Genomic DNA, 25,081 nt, shown 5'->3' on the forward strand with positions numbered 1-25,081 from the left:
CCTGCCACCTCTCCTGTCACCTCTTCACTCCCCTCCAAGAGCAGAGACATCCAAACCGCCACTGGTCAAAAAGGTAAGGCAGCCCATTTTTGCCCGGGCTTCCGATAAATGACGAGAGAACTTTCTGTTCTGACACACAAGTTCATCTCAGCTCTTTGGCAGCTCTGAGAATGCTTTAGAAATATCTATTCCAAAATGCTCATGGCCCTGACATGCCATTGAAGGCTTAGCTCTTTGCCACTGTCTGGTTTATGGAGTTTTATTCAGCACATCCCCGTCCATGGTGCTGGAGGAGCAAGTTAGTGCACGTGGCCTGTTTGTTTAGAGTCAGCTCTTCCCAGGCCAAAGGCCCGACTTTACAACCTCTGGGCAAGAGTCCCTGGGCTCTGGGGAGCTGTGCTAGGACAAAAAAGCCCACAAAGACATTAGTCTTGAATCCTTCTTTTCTCTTTTGCTTGGCAGCCTGAGCCATCAACTTCTAAAAAGCGGCGCCTTGACAACCTGGTGACCCAGACAAAGCGAGGAGCAGTGCCAAGAGAGGGTCCCAGGGGAATCGTCTGTGGGAATGGACGTGAGGAGGGTGAGAAGCAGAAGCAGGGCTCCAAGAGCAATTCCTGCCAGAGGCCCTCCAAGGCAAGGGAGCGTCCTCACGAGAGCTGTGGCCAAGTGGCCAAGAAATCTCAGAAAATCTTTTGCCAAGTGGCCAAGGATCCTAAGAAGGGCTCTGGACAAGTGACCAAAAATCTTCACAAGAACTTTGGCCAAAAAGACAAGGGGTCTCAGAAGGGCTCTGCGCAAGCAGCCAAGCACTGTGAGAAGAGCTCTGGCCAGGTGATGAATCCATTGCCAAAGAGCTCTGTGCAGGTGGCCAAGGAATTTTGGAAGGTCTCTGGCCAGGCGGGCAAGGCTCCTCATGAATCTCAAGTTACAACTACACACAGCTCTCTGAAGCCAGCTGTGCACACCAAGGAGGCCTTGCTCAAAACAGTTGCGGATATTAAAAGGCTCACTGAGACTCTGGTGCACAAGAGATACAAAAGTGTCCCGATGGAGAGTGAGCCTGGTTCTTTGATGGTCACAGACCAGTTTTGCAAGGACAAGCAGAAAGTCCAGGAAGCAGAGAAACCAATATCTGCTTTCAAAGCAGACCTGAAGCTGGGAGTGCATGAGGTGTCTGAGAAGAGAAAGCACAAGGAGCCTGACAAGAACTGTGGCCAAATGGCCAGTCACTCCCGGAAGAGCTATGGCCAAGTGGCCAAGGATCCATGGGAAGCTCATCTTCCCACCAAACACAGCTGGCTGAAGCCTCTTGTGCTCCCCAAAGAGGCCGTGCCCAGGAACACTGTGGGAATCAAAAGGCCCGGGGAGCCCCTGGAGCACAACGAACCCAAGAGAGTGAGGAAGGTGGAGAGCGAGCCTGGTCCTTTGCAGGTCACAGCCCAGTTTTGCAAGGACCAGCTGAAAGTCAAAGCAGGGAAGCCAAAAGCCACAGAGAGTAAAGGCCTGAAGCTGGCACCTCACGAGCCCTCTGGGACGAGAAAGGACAAGGGCTCCCACCAGGCCAACGCCAAAGGCTTTGTGGACCCCAAGCTCCTGGGACATGCTCAGCAACGGGACACTCTCATCCCCAGTGGCCACAGGCCTGGGGATCCGCACAAGGAGAAGGTGCCCTTGCCTCCAGGGGAGAAGAAGTGGTTCTTGCCTGCAAGGAAGGCAGACTTGAAGAGGAAAGCCGTGAGGAGTCCTGAGGAGTCCCCTGGAAAGAAGAAGGTGAGAGGGGCAGGGGGAGATGGGTTTGGCCAATGATCAAGGGGGTGTTAGAAAAACCCATGTGAAGTTTCCCCTTCATACGCTGGCACTAGAGCCACGATCCTTCTCCTCTTAAAGTAATTTCAGTGTGTGATATTTTCTCTTTTCAACCAGAATCTCTCAATCTGAGCTGTACCGGTCTGCATTCTAGGTGAATTTTCAAGACCTGAGTGATTTTTTTTTCCCTGTTTTCTTTCTTCCTGTTAGAGGGAAGACAAGGGGGATACTCCCAGGAAGAAAAAGGAATGAAAAAAAAAAGCCAAGAAAAGAATTGCAGCTTTCAGGAAACAAAGGCTCCAGTAAACTGAAGTGAGTATGCAGTGCTGAGATGTCAGAAAGATGAATAAATCTAAGTCTGTCTTCAGAAGACAACGAACTGTATCTCCTGTCCTGACACTGGAGAGTTTGCTTCCAACATGGTGTGCCTCCTGCACCTTCACTGCTGCAGACTGGCCTTGACATGCTGGAAGCAAGCAGTTCAAAAGCAGCTCTGTAGGTGTAGCTGGGTGAGGGTGGCAGCCTTTCCCTGCTGACATCCTCTGAGAGCACAGAGGTGTTGGGGCTGATGTTTGCCTGGGGGAGGAGGGATGTTCCAATTGCAGTAGGAATGGAAGAGCTTTGATTGTGGAGTTCCTCCCTCCCTTTCCCTCAGGGAAAATGAGCAGCTGTCTTAGTCCTGTGCTGGCTTTCACAGTGGGAAGGGTAGGAGGTGTTTTGGGGCAGAGAGGGCTCTGGATCAGGTCGGGGATGGTGCTGTGCTCTGTGTCGAATCGTCCTCTGTGCAGCATCAGCTGTGCCAAGGCAGAGCAGGTGCAGAGCACGTGTGCAGTGAGTAGGGACCGAAGCACAGGAAAAGTGGGGGCTGAAGGAGGGGAGAGGACTGTGCCATGCACAGCAGAGTCAGGTGAGAAGTGCAGCCTCCCACCTGAGCCTTCTCACTGGGTTTAACTTCATTTCCTGCTCTGCTGGTGCTGCACTCCATGAGCTGGGATTCTCTGCTCGGTGTGTTCTCGGAACCTTGGAGAAGCTGACTAAAACGGGTGGAAATGAGCAGCGGCGAAACAACAGTGGTTGAGCGCTGTTTGGTGCTGCTATTTGCTGCCAGAGTTCCCCGCTCATCCTGATCTCAGATGCTCAGAAATGTGCTAGGCCACTCTGTTACGGAATGGGACAGTCTCGGCCCGTTAAAAGTCTCTCTCACTGAAGCCTCTCAGCTCTGGAAGTGTTGTCTTGTTGAGACACTGGCAAGATTTGTTGCAGGACGTAGCCAAGTGTTTAAGAAAAGCCTACATTAGGTGCGCATCAAAGTCCTGAATTTGCTTCTCTTGTCCAGAGCCATGAGAAGCTTCATTCCAAGCTGGGAGGAATAATGTGGAGCACTGCCGGCCGTGACTGCTGCACAAGGTGCACCCAGCTGACCTTGAGAGCCAAAGGAGAGCCAGAGCCGAGAGTGACGACCCGGAGCTGCCTGCCATGGATAACCCAGCCAGGACCCAGGATCCTCAGAACCCAGGGGAGCTGTGTGATTGTCTTCAGAAACATCCTCTCAGATAAGTGACCATTTCTGTTTGTAGGCAACTGTGAATAGCAGACGGGTGTAGAAGGGATTGTGTTTGTAAAAATAAAGAGTAGTTTGTTTAAAAATAAGAAACAGGAAACCTGGGGGGGGGGGGGGGGGCTGCAACCTGGGCCTAAGGTTTTACAGGACGCTGACAAAATTGTTGGCCGTTGCAGCTTTGCATTTCCGGCTTATAAAATTGGATTTCATTGGCTGTTCATATAGATTTGGTTGTTTACTGTTGGCTCAGGCTGTGGGGTCTAGGATGTTGAGGGGCAGGAAGGGCTGTGAGTTAGGCCAGACTGTGCACACTGTATTAGCTGACTTCTAATTGCTTTCTTTTTCTTGATCATTTTCCTGCTTCTAGCCCTCACTGCACTCCCAGCCCTCACGGAGCAAGGAAACCAGCTGCTGAATTTCTCTGTGCTTGGGAAGGGTTTCTAGGTACAAAACACTGTGAGCTGCCAGGTGAGAAGCCAAGGTTCCATTTCCATTATTGGAGGGCTTGCTGGGGAAGAAGGCGACAGGGGGAGAGCCTGGAGCATAGACTATGCCTGGGAGAAACGAACATGTTTTTCTGGGCATTTAGGAAAGCCAGGCTTTGGAATTCTGTAGGCGTCTCTCTCTGACCAGCTTTCTCTCTGTGGTTTTCCGGGCATCTGCAGGGGATGAGAAGGATCCGTTCCAGTGACTCCTCTGCGAAATGAAGACAAGACAAGAAGACCCGAAGCTGGAAGAGTAAGTGCTCGTTTTACAGCCCTGCCTGTAGTTTCTGAAGACACCAAAGAGGGCTGGCCCTGCACCCATCCCAGTTTCTGCTTCCTCATGAGCACTTCTTTAGGGAGCAAAGAGAGAGGGAGAGATGGGAGAGAGCTGCCCTGTCAGGGCGGCACCTGCTAAGTAGCTTGGCTGCAGCTGAGCAGCACTTGAATTTTGACTCCCCAGTGGGCCTTTGACCAGTACTGGCCAGCAGAAATTCCTAGAGTTGCTGCTGCTTTTTTTATTGTACACTTTAGTCATGACAAATGCTGTGTCGTCCTGTGGTGCCACCAGTGGGGAATACTCAAAAGCTGTAACCTGCCATCCCACGGGACCTTGGCAGTGTCATTTCCCACAAACACAAAGTTTTGTGGGCCCCACTGGGCAAAGGGATGCACTGCCATGATCTGCTGGCAAACTTGCAAAAGCAAATAAGCACCATGTGCCTGGCAGAAGGGCTGGAAGGCTGTAAAAATCCTCCCCCTAAAGAGGCAGCTGCTGAAGCTGAAAAGGCTTTGCAGGTCCTCTTGGAGTAAAGTCACTCCAGTCATTGACTGTCCTCTGCCAGGTGTGCCTGTTGGATGAATCCAACCAAATGTTTTCTCTCTCCCTCCTTCTGTTCCAGAGTTTTCTGCTGAGGAACGCCAAGGAAGATGACCAGGAACTGATGATGACCGGCCTGACTTTCCACCCCTAATGACACAGAATTTCCTGTGTCCCAGACTGGAACCCCAGTGCCTTAACTGGGTGTTCCGGATGTAAATAGTTCCAAGTTCTCTGTTCTTTTCACGCCTTAGAAACTGTTTGTTTTCTTTTTATTTATTGTTCAGTGCAGAGATCCTGCAAATTTTTTTTGTCTGTTTGTTTGTTGTAAATACAGTTGTAAGTTCTTTTGGTTACCTTTGGAAAACGTTGTGGTTTTTGAGGGTGATGCTTTTCTACCTTGCAAAAGAAAAGATGGGGGGTGGTCCCTCCCTTTAAAACGACCACATGCAATGACTTGTCTGAATGGCCTCATGTGCTAATGGTCTATAAACGTGTCTATTGCGAATAACTAAGGATAATATTCACACCTATTGCTGACAAGGAAATCTTCACTCAGACTGTGTTTCTGAGGGGCTTTCTGAGTTTTAGTATTGCCGGACACAAGTTTGGGTGGCAAATTGACACCCAAAGTGTGGTTGGACACAGCTCTGCCTGTCTTCTGTGCTGGGGGAATGGGACTCACAGGGAAGATTCATCCTTCGACTGATTTTTGGCATTTGGGTTGGTGAGGGTGGAAAACTGCAATGGGTCCCTGGGATTGAGGGTGGAAAACTGCAATGGGTTCCTGGGATTGCTTGGCCATTGCTGTGAGTCTGAGAGCTTCCAGGGAGAGGAATCTCTTCTTACAAAGAAGGGATTAAGTGGCTGAATGTGGAACAGAAGGCATATTTTGCATTTGGATATTTGACCAGTGGGTGTGAATCAGCACCACAGACGTGCAGAGGGGTGACTTTTACCCTGATGCCAAGGGGCTGGAGATTGCAGTGCCCTGCTATCCACAGGGCTGTGCTGGCTGTTCCTGTGGCCATAGGCTTTACAGAGCTGTGCATGGATTTGCAATTTCTCCCAGCACTGAGTTAGGTGTGCTGATTTGCACTGTCCTATTTCTTTTTTTCTTTCTTGGAAAATGCATGCGGGGGAAGATAATGTACGAGCAATTCTTGGCCCGTGTTAAGTCTTGCCTGTCAATCAGATGTTTCTCACTGGCCCTGCTGTCACTCCCAGGAACAGCCAGAGCTGCACAGTGGCCTGCTTAGAGTGTAGTGGCATTAAAATGCCACAAAGCGGCAGCAACACCAGCCTCGCAGACTGAGCCAAGGCGGAAATAAAAATACAAGTTTCATCTCCTGGCTGCCTGTGCTTTATTTGCTGCCAGTTCCAGTACAGAAAACGTGCAAAGCTTTAGAAAACAAATACAGGTGTGGTAAAAGCAGCCAGAAAAAAAAAAAAAATTGAGTATCTGGAACAGAGTTCTTGGATTTGCAAAACTCTGCACTGCAGTGATGCTGAAAATAGTTCCAAGAACTAAATAAGGACAGAAAGCCCCATTTGATTGTGGCAACAATTTAGAGTTAAGAATTTCCCAGTAATTTGTTCTAGTTAAGCTTGAATGGGCTAATGGGCTGAATTTTTATCACCTGTTGACAACTTGTTTGTGAAATAAATCTCAGTCTCATTTGATGTGGGAGCCACAGGCCCACGACACAAGATTCTGCTGAGCATCCTGCAGCTGTCCCAGCAGACACAGCAGGCAAAGTGCTGCTTCTTGTTCTCATCCTGCTTTGGGGCAATTAGGTTGGGCTGGAGTTGGGAAACCCTGTAGTCCGTGTTGCATTCCTAGCACCTTGATTTTATCTTGGACAAACCTTTATTTACTCAGGAGTTTCCCTGAGTTAGTGGGGCCTGACCCCATTCCTCAGTGATTGCTGTTTGTAGAGTTTTTTTGCTTCTTGATGTGTGTTTCATGCAGCTTGTTTCCAACCTCTAGAAGAGATGGAAACACTCCACAATGAAAATGTTGTTGCAAGTGGAGGTAAGGACACAGAACTGAGCTCCTGCAGCCAGGACATAGGAAGGCACCCTGATTTTAAGTAACTGCACACAAAAAGTTCATGGCAGCAAAATGATCTCATAGAATCTGGTGCCTCAATAGCCTTAGAACTGCTGGACTGCTGAGTGTAGTGAGAAAGAGGCTGCTCACCCAAGTGCTGGTTTCAGAATCTGCTGCCAGCCCTGCTGTTATTTAATTAGCTTCCCACTTCTCTGTAAGAGTCTTACCAGACCACAGGCAAGGTTTCCTTGGTTGTGATGAATAAATTGTTTCTGACATGTTCAGTCTGCCCTATGGGCACAGTCTGTTAACCCTACAAGGGTTACTAACACTGACACTGCACTAACTGCTCCCAAATCCCACCGCATCTGAAAGATCCTGGAGACAGGCAGGGTGTCCCTCCCGGTTTGGGATCACTGTTGCCTCTCCTGCTGCTTCTCCCGTGCAGCATCCCCAGGTTGTGTGGATAAACACACGGTATGAGCAGAGCTCTGTGCCAGGGCAGGCCCGGTTTTCTGCAGGGCTGTATCCCCCTCTGAAGGCAGGCGTTTCTAGTTCAAGTCATTTTCCCAGCCGGTGTTCAAACAGGAGGGAAGTCTGCAGTCTCTCTGATAGGAGTGCACGCATGTATCTGGTCTGTATTTTAAAATATGCAAGTATCACATGCTTTGCCTTCTAAAATTTTCTGTTCTTAGCCGAGTATTTTAGTGGGATGTTGAATCCAAAGAGTTATTCTGCCAGCTTGGCTCTATTGGGAATGAGATTCCATTGGGAAAGAGGAGTATTAAATAGTATTTGAAGCTGGGAAGAGTATAACCAAATGGACCACAATCCCCTTAGAACATAAATAAATAAAGTGTGGGGGGTAGGGCCTCCTACCACTCTGTGGCTACTCTGTTCTGTAGCATGGAGGGGGGGTGGATATTCCTTTGTCATCACTGTCCCCTTGCCAGGACAGGTGTTGAATCACAACAGCTTTATGTGCAGGTAGGTCACTGCAGTTTGTCATCACCATAATCCTGTATTTTTATTTCTTGTTCTACTTTGTCGTCATTAGCACATTTCCAGCAATAGCGATTCTAAAACCAGTTCTGTATAAAATATATTTGGCTGTGGTGTCATCCAAGACTAACAGTGTGGGACACCTCTTTTCTGGGAACCGGGCTGTGCCTTGTAAACCTGCTTTGCAGTTTTCTCGCCAGTCCTTAGGGCTACATCTCCAGAGCCCCGAACGTGAGTGTTGGGGCGGGGGTGTGCATTGAAATACAAATGAGATGCCTGTTTTAGGATCCTGTTCAGAGCTAGTACCATGTGACTTCCAGCTCTTCCCACACGGCAGAGAATCACAGAGCTTTTGCTGTAACCTGATTTCCCTGCTGAACACTTCCCCTTTGGTGCCTGGCAGGTGCTGTGGTCAGTGTGGTGGAGGCACACGAGTCACCAACAGGCTGCACCCACGGGTGTCACACTTCCCCACCAAGAGGAGAAATGCATCAGCTGGCGACCTGCACTGCTGGGCTATCGGGTTTCACAGTCAGGGCCATTTGGTAGAAAAGTCAGGGGTTTTGTTAGCCAGGACATCCATTTGGTCCCAGAGAGGGAACATTTATCACTCCTTTCCACCCCTCAGAGTCAGGTCAAGAGCCACGAAGGTAAGCACATCCTTGTGAGGATGGCAGTGGGGTGGTGCAGCCCATGGCGGTAATGCAGGATTCTCTTTGCTAACAGAAGCTTTGTGTTGAGAAATACTCACTGCAGAAACAAAAAAATACTCAGTGCTGTAATGTTTCCCAGCACCAGTGTGCTCCAGACATACAACAAACGAGATGCTTTGTAGTACAAATGTTTTATTGCAATGTTTCATTATTTACAGTACTGTTCACTTTGTCCCTGGGTGCTACCAAAATGCAAAGCAATTTTGGGCAGGAAAGCCAAAGGATGGAAACTCAGCAGAAAAACACAACTGTGCCTCCTCACTCCCGCTTGTCCTGCCTCTTCCCAGTCCTGAATACAGAGAAGTTTGCTGCTCTCCCTGGGCATTTGGAACAACCTGCTAATTGTGAAACTTTGGTCACAAAGGATTTTCAGTTGTTGGTCTGTTCAAGGTGATGCAGGAACAGGAATCTGCAGTCTTTCCAGAAGGACTTTACTCAGGATTCAAGGTTTAGCAATGGCGTAACAAGACATCTTTGTATGCAGGGCTGTCACGTTGCTATCTCGATTTTTGATGGAAGTACTGGTTTATTCCAAATTGTCTTTCTTGCTGACTGTCTTTGGTTCATTTAAGGTTTTGAGGTTATTTATCTGCTCCCTTAAAAGAGCGAGTAACTCGAGAATGTTACCAGAGTTGCTACTGAATTCTGAAATCAGTCAAGCCTTCTAGAGTTGCACTTAAAAAGTTTTACAGAATACCACAAATTTTATTATGCATTTCCATTTCGTATAAAAATGGTGATTCAAACACCACTGAAACCTACATTTTCACACATTATCATCTCAAAATAGGACAAATTACACTGATTACTTCAGGAAGGACCTCTCAACAGAAACTCTCCTTTGGAGAGGGGGGTAGTAACTACAAATTTTATGGAAGCATTCCAGTGGAAACCGAGGCCAAGATTCTTTCCAGCTTCCTAACAAGTTTATTAGCTTGAGAAAGTACTTTGAACGAGTTTTCAGACAGAATCCCTGCAATTTCCACTGCTGCCAGCACTGCCTTGGGAGGTGAGCAGTGAACTTCTCTGCCTCAGTTATCTCAGTGTGCATCAGGGATGTCGTTACTTCTAAAACTTGAGACACCTTCTGTTACAAAGCTCTTGTGCAATTGGGAAACGTTTAAGACTCCATTCCAGAAAATAAGTTAAATGAAATGGCACTCGAGCCCTCCAGAGAATACGTAGCACGGCTGTTGGGGAAAGCTCAGCAGCAGGAGCTGCTGCTGCTCTCCTCACCACATGCCCGATTGACAGTTCAGGATTGAGTCCTTGCAACAGTTGCCTCAAATGATTCTGGAATTACAGCTTCTCAAAAATGGGATGATTGCAGTTCTTGGCAGGTTTGTTCCTGTGAGTCACACTTTTATTCCATGTTTTCACAGGCTTTTCTGCATCACTATTGATAGAAAGCCACCAAAAGCTTTACAGTTGCAGAAGATACCATTTTCACAAAGAAAACGTCCTGAATTCATTCCTTAACCTACCATACAAAACACAGTGTTTAGAAGCTCCGCCGTGACTCCCTTGTAGCATTCCTTTGGAATTTGGAGGAGGGGGCAGAGCTCACATGCAGTCCACAACGTTGCTGGATCCTTGGCCCACATCCCGGATCTGGCTGCTGAGACAGGAGCACACGGCCACGCCCGCCCCCGCCCTGCAGTGTGACACCGAGCCCACCAGCTCCCACCTACGGGAGAAAAGAAAATGAAGTTTTCCTGCCCTTTCTGAGCATCCTGGAAGTATTTTCTGTGCCTGAAATTCCATTACACTGCCTAGCTGTTCACTCTGCACAGAAATGCACCCTATTTAGTGCAAAATCAGACCGAAACAAGCAGAAGAATGTAGATTGTTACTGAATGAAAGGGCGACGACAAGGGATAGAGAGAAACAGAGGAGGAGGAGGTGCTTAAATATTTACAAGACTGCCCTAGTGATATAAGCAGCAGTCCTGCATTGATAGTCATGGATATTACTCAATTATTACCAGGAAACAACAGCTAGGCTCCTCCTGCACACTGTTTCTGTGCTGCCGTGTTCTCACACAGGCAGATTTCCTTGTCTTATTAGGACAAATAAAACATTTGAAATTACCTGTTCACTATGGGATCAAATGCTTCCACTGTATTCAGGTACACGTTGCCATTATGACCTCCAACTGCAAAAATTTTTCCCATCAGTGTTGCTATGCCAACACCACCCCTTGGAGTTGTGAGCTCTGCCACGTATTCCCATTTGTTACAGCGTGGGTCAAAACGCTCCACCGAGCTCAGGGGCGAGTTGTCATCAAAGCCACCTGCAAACAACCATCACAGGGTCAGCTTTTGGCACTTGTGCAGAGGATATCCAAGACTGACATTATCAGATCATTCTCAGCATTCAGGGGTCCTGTCCAGCTCTCTGTTTACCAGAACTTGTCAAGTTCCTAAATATTAATCCAACAGTTCATGCTCTTCTCACTGCACAAGCATCACCCAGAGCGATAATTTTCTTCTACTGAAGTTGCAATGATTCTAATTTGATTATTTTTCTCCCTGAGTTCATCATACTTCAAATGAAACAGCTTCCCATTTGAAAAACAAAGCAAAAGGATGGTCTCAATCTTGAACTTATTTTACTTTATGCAAAACACACTCTAGCAGTGTTCTCAAATTACAGCATTGGCAAATATTTGAGTAGGGAAAAAAAAATTTCATATAAGACTCAGTGACACATTCCCCTTGCTGGGGAAGCTGTCAGAGGAGCATTTTGGTTAAAACCTATTTAAACGCTCAGGATAATATACAAGTCGGAGCTTTTTAAACTATCACTGTGGCACACCTACCTGGCATCTTCCCCTCTCAGGAAAGCAGGTAAATACAAGGTAGCACACAAGACAAGAAGCTGTGGAATAAGTGCAAAAAAAGCTACTGTTGTCTACACTCAGAACACCACTGGAGTGCTTTGAAAGCATGTGAACTTAAGAATCGTTTCCTAAAAGGAAACTCAGGAGTAGTGAGTCTTGAGAGGGTTTTCTAAAACAGATAGATCGTCCTGAACAGATCAGCCCTCCTGAAATGTGGGTTCAGAGCTGCTTTTCACTTCTTTGCTAACGTACCTTCGTTTAAGCGTGCCCTGGTTGTGCTTGCATTCTTCTCCTGCCCAAGAACACCAAGTACAGGTCAGCTCTATCTGTTCCCCGTTCCTCTAGCAACAACAGCCTCTTCCAAAGCCCAGCACTTGGCAGCAGCAGCAGCACTACAAAATGCCACATCTTTACTCACCCACAACATATAAGCAGCCGTGGAGCTCGCTGACACCGTTCCCAGCCCTTCGCTGACCCATCTCTTTCACTTCTATCCACTTATCCAAGTGGGGATCGTATTTCTCCACACTGGAAAGAGATGCTACACCATCATTGCCACCCACAGCGTAAACATGGTTCTGGAATACAGTTGTGCAAGGATTATTTGTGATGTAGTTGCCTTTACTCAGCTTTTCTTAAGCAGCGTTATAATTACAGGAAAATGTGATATATCCACTTTCATTTAAGAATTCCAACAACAGATTTAATTACCTAACATAAATGCTATCTCTTCCAATGAAAGAAGTGCAACAGTTTTGTAGTGTTGCAGCTGTTTTTCAGAGCTGATTTAATCCCAGAGGGATTAAAGTAGAGCATGCATTTGGTACCTTTAAACATAGTGACCATGACAAACCAGTCAGCTGAGTGAGACAGGAAGCAAGGACATGACTATCCGTGTCATACACAAACTACTCCTCCCAGTACCTCAAATACTGTTGAAACAGCTCAATTTGCTATGAGCATTATCCTAAACACGCTCACTTTTTGCGCAGAATTTTGATGACCAGAGGTGCTCAGACCCACCAGCTGTGTTTTGTCTCAGACCCTGTGAAGGCAGCTGTGCAAAGCAGGGTTCACCAGGTGGCCCCAGCCCGGGAGGAAGCCCAGACTCACCACCAGGGCTACGGAGCCGACGCCTCCGCGGGGCGTGTTCATGGAGGCCACGGTGCTCCAGCGGTCCGAGTCGATGTCGTAGCGCTCGGCATCGCTGAAGCACGTGTTGTCATCCAGGCCCCCGATCGCGTAAATGGGGCCCCCCAGGGACGCCAGGGCGATGCCTCTCCTGGGGAAACACGGCAGCAACACCTCAGTGCCAGGCCTTAACCAGAGGGAGACACGCAGCAGGTGCCATGGTAGAGGAATGGCAGCTGCTTCAAACTGGGGGGGAAAGAGTAATGGAAATTTTGGAAGTGGCGTTTATAGTAAATCATGTCACTGGCCCTCTGCAAGCCTGTGTCCTTCTGACTGAATATCAACTCTGAGGCCAAGTCCTCTGCTCACAGACTTGGACACATGACAATGTCTTAGATATGATTTCTCTATTTCATTAAATCTGAGGAGGAACCAAAACCTGCTGGTTTTAACTGCGTTGGTATAAATGGTTGCCACCATTTGAGAATGACTGGGGGTGATGCTAACACACATTAAAAGGCAAACCTGCGCTGGTTTTAAATAGCTGAACTCTAGCAAGATTTAATTGCAGTTTCTTCCATTCTGGTGTTTTTAAATTAAGTTTTAAAATGGTTGTCAAATTTGTTTCTACTAAATCTACCAATATGAGAGTACAATCAGTACTATAAAATTAAAAGTACGGCCTAGAATGTGAGCATTAAGTTTCTGCTTTAACCACCAAGAGAGGTGATTTACCATGTTACTGACAATATTCTCGTCTCACTAAAGAGGGCAGGTTCAGAGATACAGAGGCAGGAGCAAGGGTGGCACAATCTTTCTACAGAACAAACATTGTGGCAATATTATGGCCTCATCTTTAATTGCCTCAGCAGATAACGCGGACACCACTTAATGGTGGCAGTTTTTTTCTCTACTAAGTATTCCAAGAGCTCAGTGAATGGGAGGAGTGGAGCTGGGAGGTAGCCAAGGCACAGCAGCCCTTTCATTTCCCAGCTACTCGGCAATAAATGTCACAGAAATCTAGGGCTGATTGTTGCTGAGATTATGCCCTGGGGTGGTGGCAGGAGGGAGGAAGTAGAGCCAGCCACTTCTAGGAGTCTGGGTCTTCTACTTTAATTAGGTCACAGCTACAAATAGCTTTTGGACTGAAGCCATACTTGATATTTCACTCCTACTCCATGATGCTTTGAAAAACAACAAACAACAAAATGGAATGCAGAATTAGGGACACTGATTTAAGTAACAGCAGAAACAAAATATTACACATCTCGGAGTCTAGTAATTCCCTTAAAGAATCTTAAATGTCAAGGCAAAAAAAGTCCTCAATCTGACTTTCAGATTGTGTGCTTCTGGCCTTTTGTGTGAAAAACATAGGCAGCTATTTGTTTCCTTGTGAAGTATTTTCACTTTTTTAAAAATTTTAACTCTGAACTATTTCACTTCTCATGTTACACTGGCAGTTACCTTGCTCATTCTTAAAAAGAGCAAAAACCCCGCAGAACCAGTTCATCAGTTCCGAGTTGTTTACTGGGCACATCAGAAAGGCCCTGGATAGCAGAATGCAAGCATAGCTGGAGTACCAGAGGTCCCTGGTCCAGAAGCCAGCTCCTCCAAAATAAGGACAGAAGGGTAGTATATTCATAGCATAAAGTTCCAAAATAGGGGAAAGAAATTCCTAGAAATAGAACAGTTTGACACCCCCCCAAAAGAGGCAGGACAGACACAATGTTTTCCAGCACCAGCAAGAAATAGCACATCACAGACTAGGACTTGGAGCATGGGACACGCATACCTCTTTGTGTTCATTGATGCCTTCATCATCCATTTGTTTGTGAGAGGATCAAATACTTCCATGCTTCCTAAGTGTTCATTTCCATCATGTCCACCTACTGCGTAGACTTTACCTGAACACACAGACATCTTTAGATACAGAGACTGCTTGGCAACGTTTCAGTTTTCATTTATACAATATCCCTGCCTATGTGGAGACAGAGGTCAAATAAAGGTTAGAGGTTTAAAATGTTTTCATATCAGCGTTTTATATGCTGTACTCAACCAGGAATCTGTTCTAATGTGAACTTTTACAAAAAGCCCGAGATTATGTAGACAAAAAAGTCTTTCCATTATTTAAGTACTGCAGGTCAAAACAGTTTGGACACATGTACCAGTCTCTGCAGATTTTCTATGGAGAAAAATTCTCTCTGTTCTGCTGCAGCAACAGAGGGGCTGCCACATAAAAGAGAAAGCTGCAATATTGGTGCTAAGCTGTTCTGGACTGCACAGACCTGTTTTCAGAAGATGGAGACCCAAAAATAAAGTTAAGTCTGCTCTTGGAAAAGTTATGGTCTTGGTAACTTTCCAGGATGGATTTAAATAGGAAGGGAGCTGGTATGCGTACTAGCAAATTCTGAGTGACTGCTGTGTAAGGCCATTTCTTTATAATGGATTTTTAAAAAGTAAATCACCTACTTAAGACAAGAGGCTACATACAGTTCAGTTGGGCTGGGAGGAACCTTTAAAGGTCATCTAGTCCAGCCCCACTGCAATGAGCAAGGACATTCTCATTTTCAGGTTTCTCAGAGCACCATCCAGTCTGACCTCGAACACTGCCAGAGATGGGACATTTACCACATCTCTGTTCCAGGTTTTCACCAACCTCACTGTGAAAAAAAACAAACCAAAAAAAAACAACAAAAAAAACTTCTGCTTCATACCGAGTCTAAATCTACCCTCTTTTAGTTTAAAAGCACTACCTCTTGTCCTGTTACAACAGGCCCCACTAAAAAGCCTATCTTCATCTTTCTGGTAAGCTCCCTTTAAAGTACAGAAAGGCCACAACAGGATCTCCATGGAGCCTTCCCAAGTCTGAACAGCCCAACTCTGTCAGTTCCCAGTAATGTCTTTTCCATAAGCACAGTCTCAGACTGGCTCAGGACCAAACACTCCTTCAAGAGGGAGAAACTTTACTAAATTGAAGACTATCCAACAATTAAGCAGTGAGTTTACTTCTTGTACAGCTAGTAAAGTACCAACTCAGCAAAAGGAGCAAACAAGTGCCTTTTGCCTGGGGTTGCTTGAATAGGCTTACTGACCTCCCACGGAGATCACACCCACGTGCCTCCTCCTGCTGTTCATTTCGGGGCCAAAGAACCAGCTGTTCCTACTGATGGAGTAACACTCGATGCTGCGGAAGGGGTCACCCGATCCACCTCTGCCACCGACACAGAACAGCACACCTGCAGAACACACAACAGGTTTCCAGAGAACTAGCAAGGAGGATGGGCAGAAACAGCTGTACAGCAGAGCAAACTGAAAATTACGTAGTTGGGGGAAGTTGTATTTCACTTCAAGGAGCACAGTCATTGCCCTTCATAACTGGATACTGGATTTTGGCCTTTGCTTGACATGCTGCTATGGCAATCAGCTATCTATGCTCTTGTAAAAACAATGCATATTTTAAATATGCTTTTTGTGATTTGGCTTAAGGAGATAAACCCATTGTTTGTTAAATATAATGATGTAGAAATTATGATCTGTGGTCAACATTCATCATTCACTTTTGGTGAAGGTTAGTCAAAGACTTTAGAAGTTAGCTCAACCTTCAACACCAAAAAGTAACTGTCCACTGTTTTCAGTACAGCTTTGAACAGATTGCCTGGTCATAACACACGTAATAGCTCTGGCTTTAATACAGATAGAGCCAATCAGGATAAATTATTAATGTTTTAAAGAAAAAAAAATGACTGCTAAAGTTCTGCTAGGAAAATGCAGCACATCACCGAAATACCAGAGAGGTACATAATGGCTTTCCCAATTTTGCATTATGTCATGAACAGCCCTCGATATCAAGCTACACCTGCCTGATATCAAGACACCTGCACAGATGTGCTGCTTTCCTCCACACCACTCCCTACTGGGTAACCAGACACACATTTAATTACCAGCAGTCTGCTTCCTTGGTGTTGTGCGAATGGAGTACTCAAAGTCAGGCACTGCCCTGCTGCTCAGGTGAAGGTGGTAGTTCCTTGCTTCATCCAGCAAATCCCTACATTTTAGATTCTGCTTGACAATCTCTTCCTTTGCCACAACACCCATAAGGAAACAAATGGGCAAGAGAGGCAGCCGTACCTGACACAGAAACGAACACAGTTGGAGACAGTGGCTGAACTGCTGAGTGTCACCATGCAGCGCTGCGCATGCACCGGCTGGCAGCTCCGGAGCCCGCCGGCAGCCCCACGCTCCTCAGTAAAGAGAGCAGCTCTCAGAGCTGTTCCAGACAACGGCAACATGAACAGTTCTTTTTGATGGTAATGTTTGCTACAACCATTTGCATTTCAGCCACAGTGGAGAAGTAAGTGTCCCTGGCCCAGGCTGTGCTGAGGAAGGAGACAAGCTGCTGCCCGCGCTGCATGCGCACCTGCCTGGTGTGATGCAGGCAGCACCTGTGGCTTTACCAGGACTTTATCAGGCTAGTGTGCTGTTGGCTGTGAATCTCCAGGTCACTGCTGTGCCAGTGCAAGGGGGCTCGTGCTAAAATGGTTCCTTTTCTTTGGGTGGCAAGTCAAAAAGGAAACACTTAGTGACCATGAACTAAGTGTCCACGAAGGAGGTACTGCTGGTGCAGTAAGACCTTTCTCTAAGGCAGACTCGACAGACTTCAAGCTTAAAGAAAAAGTAATAAATATTGAGAGCAAATTGTTTCTTCTCTAAATCCTTCCTGCCATTTATTTCAGCAAACCTTTCATCCTCCTTTCTAAGACAAACAGTGCAGAATAAAAAGTACAATCAGAGGCAAAGGTGGGACACATGTTAGTGGGGGGAACCGAAGCAAATCTCCACCTGACTTCCTAAGGTTTGGAGTCAACACAGCCAAGCAGCTCTCAGCTGGCTGACAGCAATGGTGCAGAAGTCCAGTAGCTCCAGTGCTTCTCAGAGGAGCAGGACAGGGCTGTTACAGCACTGACAAAGCGTCCCTGTCTTGAAGCAACCAACGTGTCTCTACTCGCTCTTCCTCACCTCCTTGCTTTCAGTCCCACTTCTTCCTTTATTTTGGCCCTGCTTACTTGAGGCTACTTTAAAGCACCACTGTAGCCCTGCTGACAGGCCCCTAAGGTTAGTGATGTGGTAAGAACTCCAGGCTGTTAAATTCAGAACCTCATTATAACAGTGAAACCCATTAGGCTGAATATGACATGGATAATTACTGTCTAGAAGTCCAGGCATGTTTTATGCTAGCAGTAGTGTCCAAGTCAACTGATGACTCCATATGCTCTGGCAAATAACCCAGATTTACAAGAAGGGGTTTACTTTTTCTTTGCTTAAATCTGGTGTCTGATTTCCATCACCAGAATAAAACTGGTAATCTCATCTGCTAGCACAACTGAGAAATAAATATAAATTTCTTTTAAAAAATCTTTAATCATATTGCCTGTAATCTAAGTATAGCATAATAAAGAAGGATTTTTTGTACCAAAAACCTCATGCTGGTCTAGATGAAACTGAAGGTTTTTGGAAGACAGCTAATAGACCATTGTGATCTTTTCCTAGGAAATGTGAAAAATTATTCATGAAGACAATGAAAGCAGCATCTCAGTGGACCTCTCCTTATTTATATAATGTCAATATTATCAATTCAGCCAAATGAAAAATAATCAAGTTGGAGTTTAGTGACAACTACAACTGCACAGCCAATCCTACCTTTAAGACACATGGAATGTTTTGCAGCACATGGCATGCAAATCCTTCCCAGTACAGGCTCTCCACACCTGTCTCAAATACTGTGACACAACTTGATGTGACACATCTCTCTGAGTTTCCCTTCCTAGCCTTGGAAGAAAACTCAACAGCTTTGCCTCCTTTCTTGAGTACAAATACATAACAGCAAGGGCAGCGAGCATATCAGGCTGTTGCAATGGCAAGCCAAGTGAAGTGATGGCTTTATATTCTCCCTGATTTGTGTCAGTATAACACATTTCTGCTCAACCACAGATGTAGCTTATTGTTGGTTCCCCACTTCCCAGCCACAAGCACAAAGTGAATACTCTTCTCTCTACAGGAACAGGAGAATATCACTTCCCTGATATTTCTGAACTCTAACTTGCTTCCACTGTCAACTCCTAACCCTGAATACTGGCTGAGGTACCGAAAGCTAAGAACATTTTTCACCTTGAGATCTACCCAAGCACAAAAAGCTGAGTACACAACTAAACCAGTGATGAGACAGGCAGTGATGCCTCGGCCTGCCCTACCTGTGCAAGGATCTCATCCAGCCACGTAGCATGATGCTGTGGATTGGCCAGCAGCCACTTGATAGCAGCATTGTAAACTTGCTTTTCATTTTCAATATTCAGGTCACTGGAGGACAGGAGTTTATGGAGGTGCTGTGGTGACACACTCACAAAGTCCTCGCACTCCATCACTTCTGTGAAATGCTCGCAAGCAAACTGATCGGCCATGTCCATCAGGTCGATGCGGTTGTGGCTCTCGGCGAAGGCCCTGACTGCCAGGCAGTTGGAGGGGTGGAAGTGCAGCTTCATGTACTCACAGCAGGCCTTTGCCACCAGTTCCACCTGCAGGATGCAGGCGGCGTAGAGCAGGGGCTGCACGTTGTCCACCGTCAGCGTGAGCCGCGAGCAGTACGCGAACTTCACCAGGTCCTCGATGGCATCGCCGTCAAAGTCCCGGATCTCGATCAGCTTCTGCTTGGCCTCAGCCATCTCCGAAAGAAACATGGCTCGGAAGTACGGGATAACGCAAGCCAGCACCAGCTTGTGGCAGGAGATTAGCTTGGAACCAACCTGAAAGAGGAAAGAACAAGAAAAACCTCCAATGTTTTACTGGAATGACAGTTTTGGCTGTGATAGCAAGAACGGTGAACCTGAAGTAAGAATTCTGGATTCCATGTGTTTTGTCTGTGTTTTGTCCACACAAATTAACCCCATTTGTCCTGTACTTCTGACATTACATCCAAGTATCCCAAGGAATTCTAAGCTGTAGCTTGGCCATGAGAGTAGAGGAAAGCTGTAACACAAGGAAGCAACAGCACTGATGCACTGAACTTGCCTTTCTTTAAAAGCCTTATGAAGCATCCTCAGAAATATCCTAGATTCACCTTGGAGACAGGAGGAGACACTTCTAGACACTTGTTTTATATATACTCAGAGACTTTAAGGGGCCGGGGGGGGGAATAGAAAGAGACATTTTTAGACTACTTTAGATTTCTGGACTTTTACTACTGTCAAGGAATTGATGTATAGAAGCAAATTTATGTAAAAGTGTAAGAATAACAGCTATTTCAGGGTTTATTAAAAGTTACCAATCACTTCAATATTTTTAGAATGTTTACCCACAAAAGACAGAGTATTCCCCGTAAAGAAAAGCTATTTCTCAAAATTCTGATCAGAAAATGTAAAACAAGCTTTTCATGTACAAAATTCTAGATTTCCACTACATTAAAAAAACAATCTAAGTATTGAAGGAAAATGAACAATCCACTGTTTATTTGTGTTCCAGGAGTGCTTTCTTACAGCCTTTGTCACTCTGCACTAACATGAAGGGATGGCTGGCTGACATAAGCAACCAGTTTCCCTGACAGACTCAAATTACATGCTCATTTTCAGATGAAGGTGTTACAGAGACCTGTGGTGCACTTAAAACATAAAAAAAACTAAATTACACAGGATATTTTGGATTTTTTTTTTTCTAGCTCTGATTCCATACCTAAAAGCTCTATTTTTTTAGAATATGATCAACATCAACAAGTGTCACCCACCTGGGTGAGCAGCGAATTGAGTACAGAAAGCAAAGACACATGCAAGAGAATGCAGATTAAAAAAGAGGAAAAGATGGATGGTTCAGTGTGATTACTTCAGATCACCTCAGAAGGAACAATTCAGAATTACCAAATGAACAAAAAGCAAACCACCAGGAGAAAAGCAGATGGTATTCATCTGCCACTCTCTACCTTCTAACAGCCTTCTGAGACTGTTCACATGACAGCAGCAGGAGAGTAGGTGAAATTCCTGAATTTAACTCTTTGGAGCAGAGGGAGTCTTCCAGTGTGCTCCTAAGGCTTATCACTCTTACAGCATCAGCACATCAACTAACTACAGTAGTGATACAGAAAGATGCTACCAGCCGTCTGCTGGATCAGGGAAAGCTCCCAGGCCATTTTTACCTTCACACACTTTTATTCTGCCCATCATCCCACTCTCTAATTAAACCTTTCTTTTGAATTAAGTGGCTTTATATGTTACTCAAATCCGCTTAATTTTAAATTACAGAATGGTTTGGGTTGGAAGGAACCTTAAAGGTCATCTCATTACACCCCCTGCCATGGGCAGGGACATCTTCCACCAGTTATCTAGCATGTTCTTGCTATTTTGAAAACATAGTTCCCCTCCAGTTACTAACTATCATATTTTAGGAGCCAGCAGTTAAACCAGCAATTGGTCTGAGGACAGCAATGCCAGAATTTCTCACTAACTCAGGTCACACACAAAAAACAGAAGTTCAGTAGAGATCTGATTATTCTTATAACATGAGTGAGGCCTGAGCACTACAGGAAGAAAAATCAAGCCCCCCCTGAAAATTCTAATTCAAGTACATAGTTAGCAGTTACTTGAAAACCCCTGATTTCGGAAGCCATACAATAAGACATCCATGGATTGCTCTAGCCTTCACTGGAAGCCAAGTCATGCCATCGAATATTCTTAAATTACCAAAATAGCTCCACACAGATCATACAAATGAACATTAATACAAGCCTAACTTAGGGAAAGTTAAACTGCAGCCCCAGTAAAATGTTTTTTCTAAGGCAAGTTTCCCTAGCAGGAATATGCATTTAACTATGTTTATAAAGTAAGACTTTCTGCCTTTTTTTTTTTTTTTTCAAGGGTAGGTGGAAAGGAAGGAAGGTATGAACGAGGCAACAAGAAAAGGGATGAGGAGGGTTGGTAACAGCAGGGACATACATCTTTTGAGGATTCTCCCTGTCCATATCCAACAGTCAAAGTAGCAGGCTAACAACTTCTAATGACATCTGTCATTTGTTCTTCGTTCAGGAACTGTGTTTCATCACCATTCCTTAAATAAGTATCTTGCACTAATAAGTTGTGTAGCTAAAAAAAACCCTTAATATTCAAAGGTGCTGACACCCACTTCTATGCATGCTAAATACAAATTTATTGTAGTCAGGATATAAGTAATATACAGCTGAGTTACAAATAAAGCATAAAAGTAATGCTATGCAAGAATCATAAAATTTGCTTCCTCCCTCTCTTCCTTTGTTCTTTGACCAGCTATAGAACACAACTGTCTGGGGTTTTTTTTTTTTTCTTTCTCTCTTTGAAGACTGCCAGAAGTTAGATTTATTCCAGAAATCCTGTTTGCTGAGAAGAATCTAGAAGAACACCACAAAATACAGACATGGAGGTAAAACTGGGGGTGAAAGTATATTGAGAACAAAGAGGCTACAAGGAGCTGGAATTGCACAGTAATTAGTGACCAACTGTGGGAACTTGCTTAGAAGGTAAGCTGGATGAGGACAAAGTCATGTACTGCCTCTCTCAGACTGTCATTATTTTAAGTGTTTAAATTTCAGCTGTAAACTTCCTAAATAAGGAAAAAAAAAAAAAAAAGCATCACTAGAGATGCCTCAGATCCAAGAGGTATTCTGTGGCTTCCACACCCCTGCCAACATTCACAGCCACCTCCCAACACATTTATCAGCAGCTTAATCCCCTTCAGACTGATACATGCAATGGAAACGTGACAAGTATCACCTTCAGTGTAACATCACAGAGCTCTCCAGCTTCAAAGAAGTGAAGAAGAGAGCTGTGAAAATCCTTCCAAGCCTCATTTGCCTCAAACACGAAGACATCCTCATCCCCATCACTGTTGGAAGGCCGAGGTTGCTGCTGCTGCCGCCTTTTTCCCTTTACAAGATGTTGTTTTGCCTGCTCAGGGACCATGGATTCTGAAGCCATTGGCTGTTTCTTCTCTCACTGCACCAATCTTCAAAAACTCCTGCCAAGATAAAATCCAGCCCATTCAGGAATTAGGTCCTAAAATTCAGGTCTGTTCATCTTCCTGTTTAAAAACACACACACACAAAAAGAAAATAAGACATTAGGTAATGCTAGTACATAACACTTCGATTATGTTACAATACTACCTATGATCTTACTTGGGGAAGGTGAGAGGAGTAGGGACAAAAAGAAGAGGCTCACAGCTAAGAATCCCAGGAAAAGCCATTATTCATGAACTTGTCCACACTTCTTGATAAAGACATGAAACAGAAAAGGCAAATATGTACCACAGAATTGTTTGGGTTGGAAAGGACCTTAAAGATGATGTATTTCCAATCTTCCATTAGACCAGGTTGCTCAGAGCCCCATTCAGCCTGGCCTTGAACACTTCCAGGGATGGGGCATCTGCAGCTTCTCTGGACATTTTCCAGCGTCTCACCACCCTCACAGCAAAGAACCTCTTCCTAACATCTAATCTAAATCTCTTTTCATCAGAACTATTCCCATTTATCCTATGACCACCTGCCTGTGTAAAAAAGTAGCTCCCCCTGGTTTTCAGAAACCACCTTTAAGTGCTGGAAGGTACTCCAGAGTATACTGAGAAGCATGTTCCTCTTCCACTGATTACCTTTGGTTTCATGGTTTTTTAGTTAATTTATGATGCATTCATTCTTCATTCTATGCTAAGAGTTGATGACTGCTATAATTCAGGGATTTCTGCTCGTGGACTCTGGTGTTGGAGGAAGCAGACTGGCCAAAAGAAGAAAAAATTCTTCTGCAATAAAAATCTAAGTCACGTGTCTGGGAGCAGAACCGATTTTCCTTTCGGAGATTTTGAAAGTGTCCATGCCTCTTACTAAATTTACAGCTCCTCATACATCAGTACTGGAGAAAAAGAAGGAAGTGACCTGAGGCAACCGTACTTGTTTCTGCTGCAGGTCACAGGGTTGCTGCCAGCTCCACATCCTGTGTGGTGTGACAGAGGTGGTGGCTGCACTGGGCCAGGCAGGTTAAAGTGAGATCAAACAGGGAATATTTGCCTGTGGTGCTTTAAGCGAGGTTAAGTGTCCTTCCTTTCAAAGGTATGTAAGAGAAAGATCTTAATTCTTCCAAAACCACACACTAGCTCAAAGACATTCTGGATCATGGGATCTTTACACAGTTCATAGCAATGAATACCTTTCTTTGCTGAAAGCTTAGCTTCATTATGCCAGGTTTGACAAATTACTAAGATATTTTTCTAGTTCATCATATTTTGGTTCTCAAATTAATCCTCCATGACTGGTACTCACGTTTAACACGCCCTACAAAGAGGTCACTGAGATCTGAAGCTGACACTGAGCTTCAGACACAATCTCCTGAGGTTATAAAAATTAACATAGACAAACAAGAGGCAAAAGACTGATGTTGAAATGCCGTACAGGGATGTTGAAAGGCATCATGTGTTATTCATTCACATGATAATATAGGTTAGATATAGCATCTCTAGCCCACACTTGTAGGGAACTCATGGTTATTTTGGTCTTTGACTGACACTCGTTTCACCACTCCCTGCTCACTCACACCCAACAACTGCCACAGCGAGTAGAGATGCTGCTTTCACACAGAACTGCCACTGACTGCTAAATTAAAGTTCACAGCTCCCAAGTCATAAGGTTGTTCCATCTGACACACATGCTACATTTATCTTCCTGCTTTAACTGCAGCTGCACACAGACTTTGCTCATCTATTCTGTGTCTCAAGGTAAAAAAAGGCTGATGTGTACATTTTACCTATTCTGGATAGGCCACTGTAAACAGCAACATAAAACCCATGAGTCTTAAGAAAATATCAGTGCTGTTGGGGTGAATTTTTTATGCTACAAATGAACTAAGCAATAATACAAACGCCAGACATAACTGCTTTTAAGCAATGCTCTTCATCCATATCTCGTGCTCATAGCAAATAAAGGTCATGGAGATGTGCTGAGCTTTTGCCTGTAAGAAAAGAAGTCGAGTGCATACTTGGATTTATATATTTGATACATACTGAGTTCCCACTTGATATTGTAGGGGAAGAAACTAGAAATGACACCAGAGGAGACCAATGGCATTACTCGGACACACAGCCATAGATAAGAAAATCACATCTATGAGGGAGTGCCCAATATTGTGACATGAAACATGTGTATGGGAACATGAGAACAAGTCAATTATTGTTCCTTCAGGTAAGGAGAATGTTAAAAATTAAACGTTAAAAATTAACATACGTAATATAACCTTCAGAAATATTCAGACAGATAAAGACTGACATACTTCAGCTTTCTTCTGATGAGACTTGGTGGCAGGTAGATTTTTATTCTTCCCCCAAGTCACCAATTCAGGAGCATCTTGTTTCTATCATACACCTAGGTCATGCAAATCTTTTTTGACATCTATCCCCAAATACTCCACTGGTCTTAATTACAGGATCTTGCAATTTGAGTCTTCAAACAAATCATCATCTGCTATAGAAAGTACCAGCTGCAGCCACGTTTCATTGGCAGAAAATACTGGCTTGGGCTCATCTTCAGCCATAAGCCTTCTCTGTTCTCAGATTTTAAACAAAAAAGAAATTTATTTTAGTAGCACTTGACTCAAGATACTAAGTTCTGAAAATCTGAA

General features: G+C 44.9%; 2 protein-coding genes and 1 long non-coding RNA gene across 4 annotated transcripts; 2 read left to right on the forward strand and 1 right to left on the reverse strand.

Moving 5' to 3' along the window:
- Nucleotides 1–1,005: 1,005 nt before the first annotated feature.
- LOC136290697 (uncharacterized) lies at nt 1,006–2,085 on the forward strand. The gene is made up of 2 exons (XM_066185020.1): nt 1,006–1,770; nt 2,017–2,085. The coding sequence occupies exons 1-2, from the start codon at nt 1,048–1,050 to the stop codon at nt 2,056–2,058; spliced, it is 765 nt and encodes a 254-aa protein (XP_066041117.1). The 5' UTR covers nt 1,006–1,047; the 3' UTR covers nt 2,059–2,085.
- A 1,513-nt stretch (nt 2,086–3,598) lies between these two features.
- LOC136290698 (uncharacterized) lies at nt 3,599–4,910 on the forward strand. The gene is made up of 3 exons (XR_010721320.1): nt 3,599–3,835; nt 4,033–4,105; nt 4,752–4,910. It is a non-coding gene; the product is annotated as an uncharacterized lncRNA (long non-coding RNA).
- A 3,647-nt stretch (nt 4,911–8,557) lies between these two features.
- KLHL8 (kelch like family member 8) lies at nt 8,558–22,480 on the reverse strand. Of its 2 annotated transcripts, XR_010721526.1 has the most exons (10): nt 22,193–22,480; nt 18,659–19,207; nt 16,352–16,538; nt 15,503–15,646; nt 14,203–14,314; nt 12,393–12,561; nt 11,698–11,857; nt 10,529–10,730; nt 9,922–10,124; nt 8,558–9,833 (listed from the first exon to the last, which is right to left on the reverse strand). XR_010721526.1 is itself a non-coding variant. In XM_066186457.1 (9 exons), the coding sequence occupies exons 1-9, from the start codon at nt 22,394–22,396 to the stop codon at nt 10,001–10,003; spliced, it is 1,851 nt and encodes a 616-aa protein (XP_066042554.1). In that variant the 5' UTR covers nt 22,397–22,480; the 3' UTR covers nt 8,558–10,000. The 2 variants fall into 2 exon arrangements, 1 of the variants encoding a protein (XP_066042554.1); XM_066186457.1 differs by having other exon boundaries at nt 8,558–10,124.
- Between the last annotated feature and the right edge of the window lie 2,601 nt (nt 22,481–25,081).

This window comes from Chamaea fasciata, unplaced genomic scaffold (assembly GCF_029207755.1).
Source record: "Chamaea fasciata isolate MVZ Bird 193981 ecotype frontalis unplaced genomic scaffold, bChaFas1.0.hap1 SCAF_6, whole genome shotgun sequence".
Taxonomy (NCBI): Eukaryota; Metazoa; Chordata; class Aves; order Passeriformes; family Sylviidae; genus Chamaea; species Chamaea fasciata.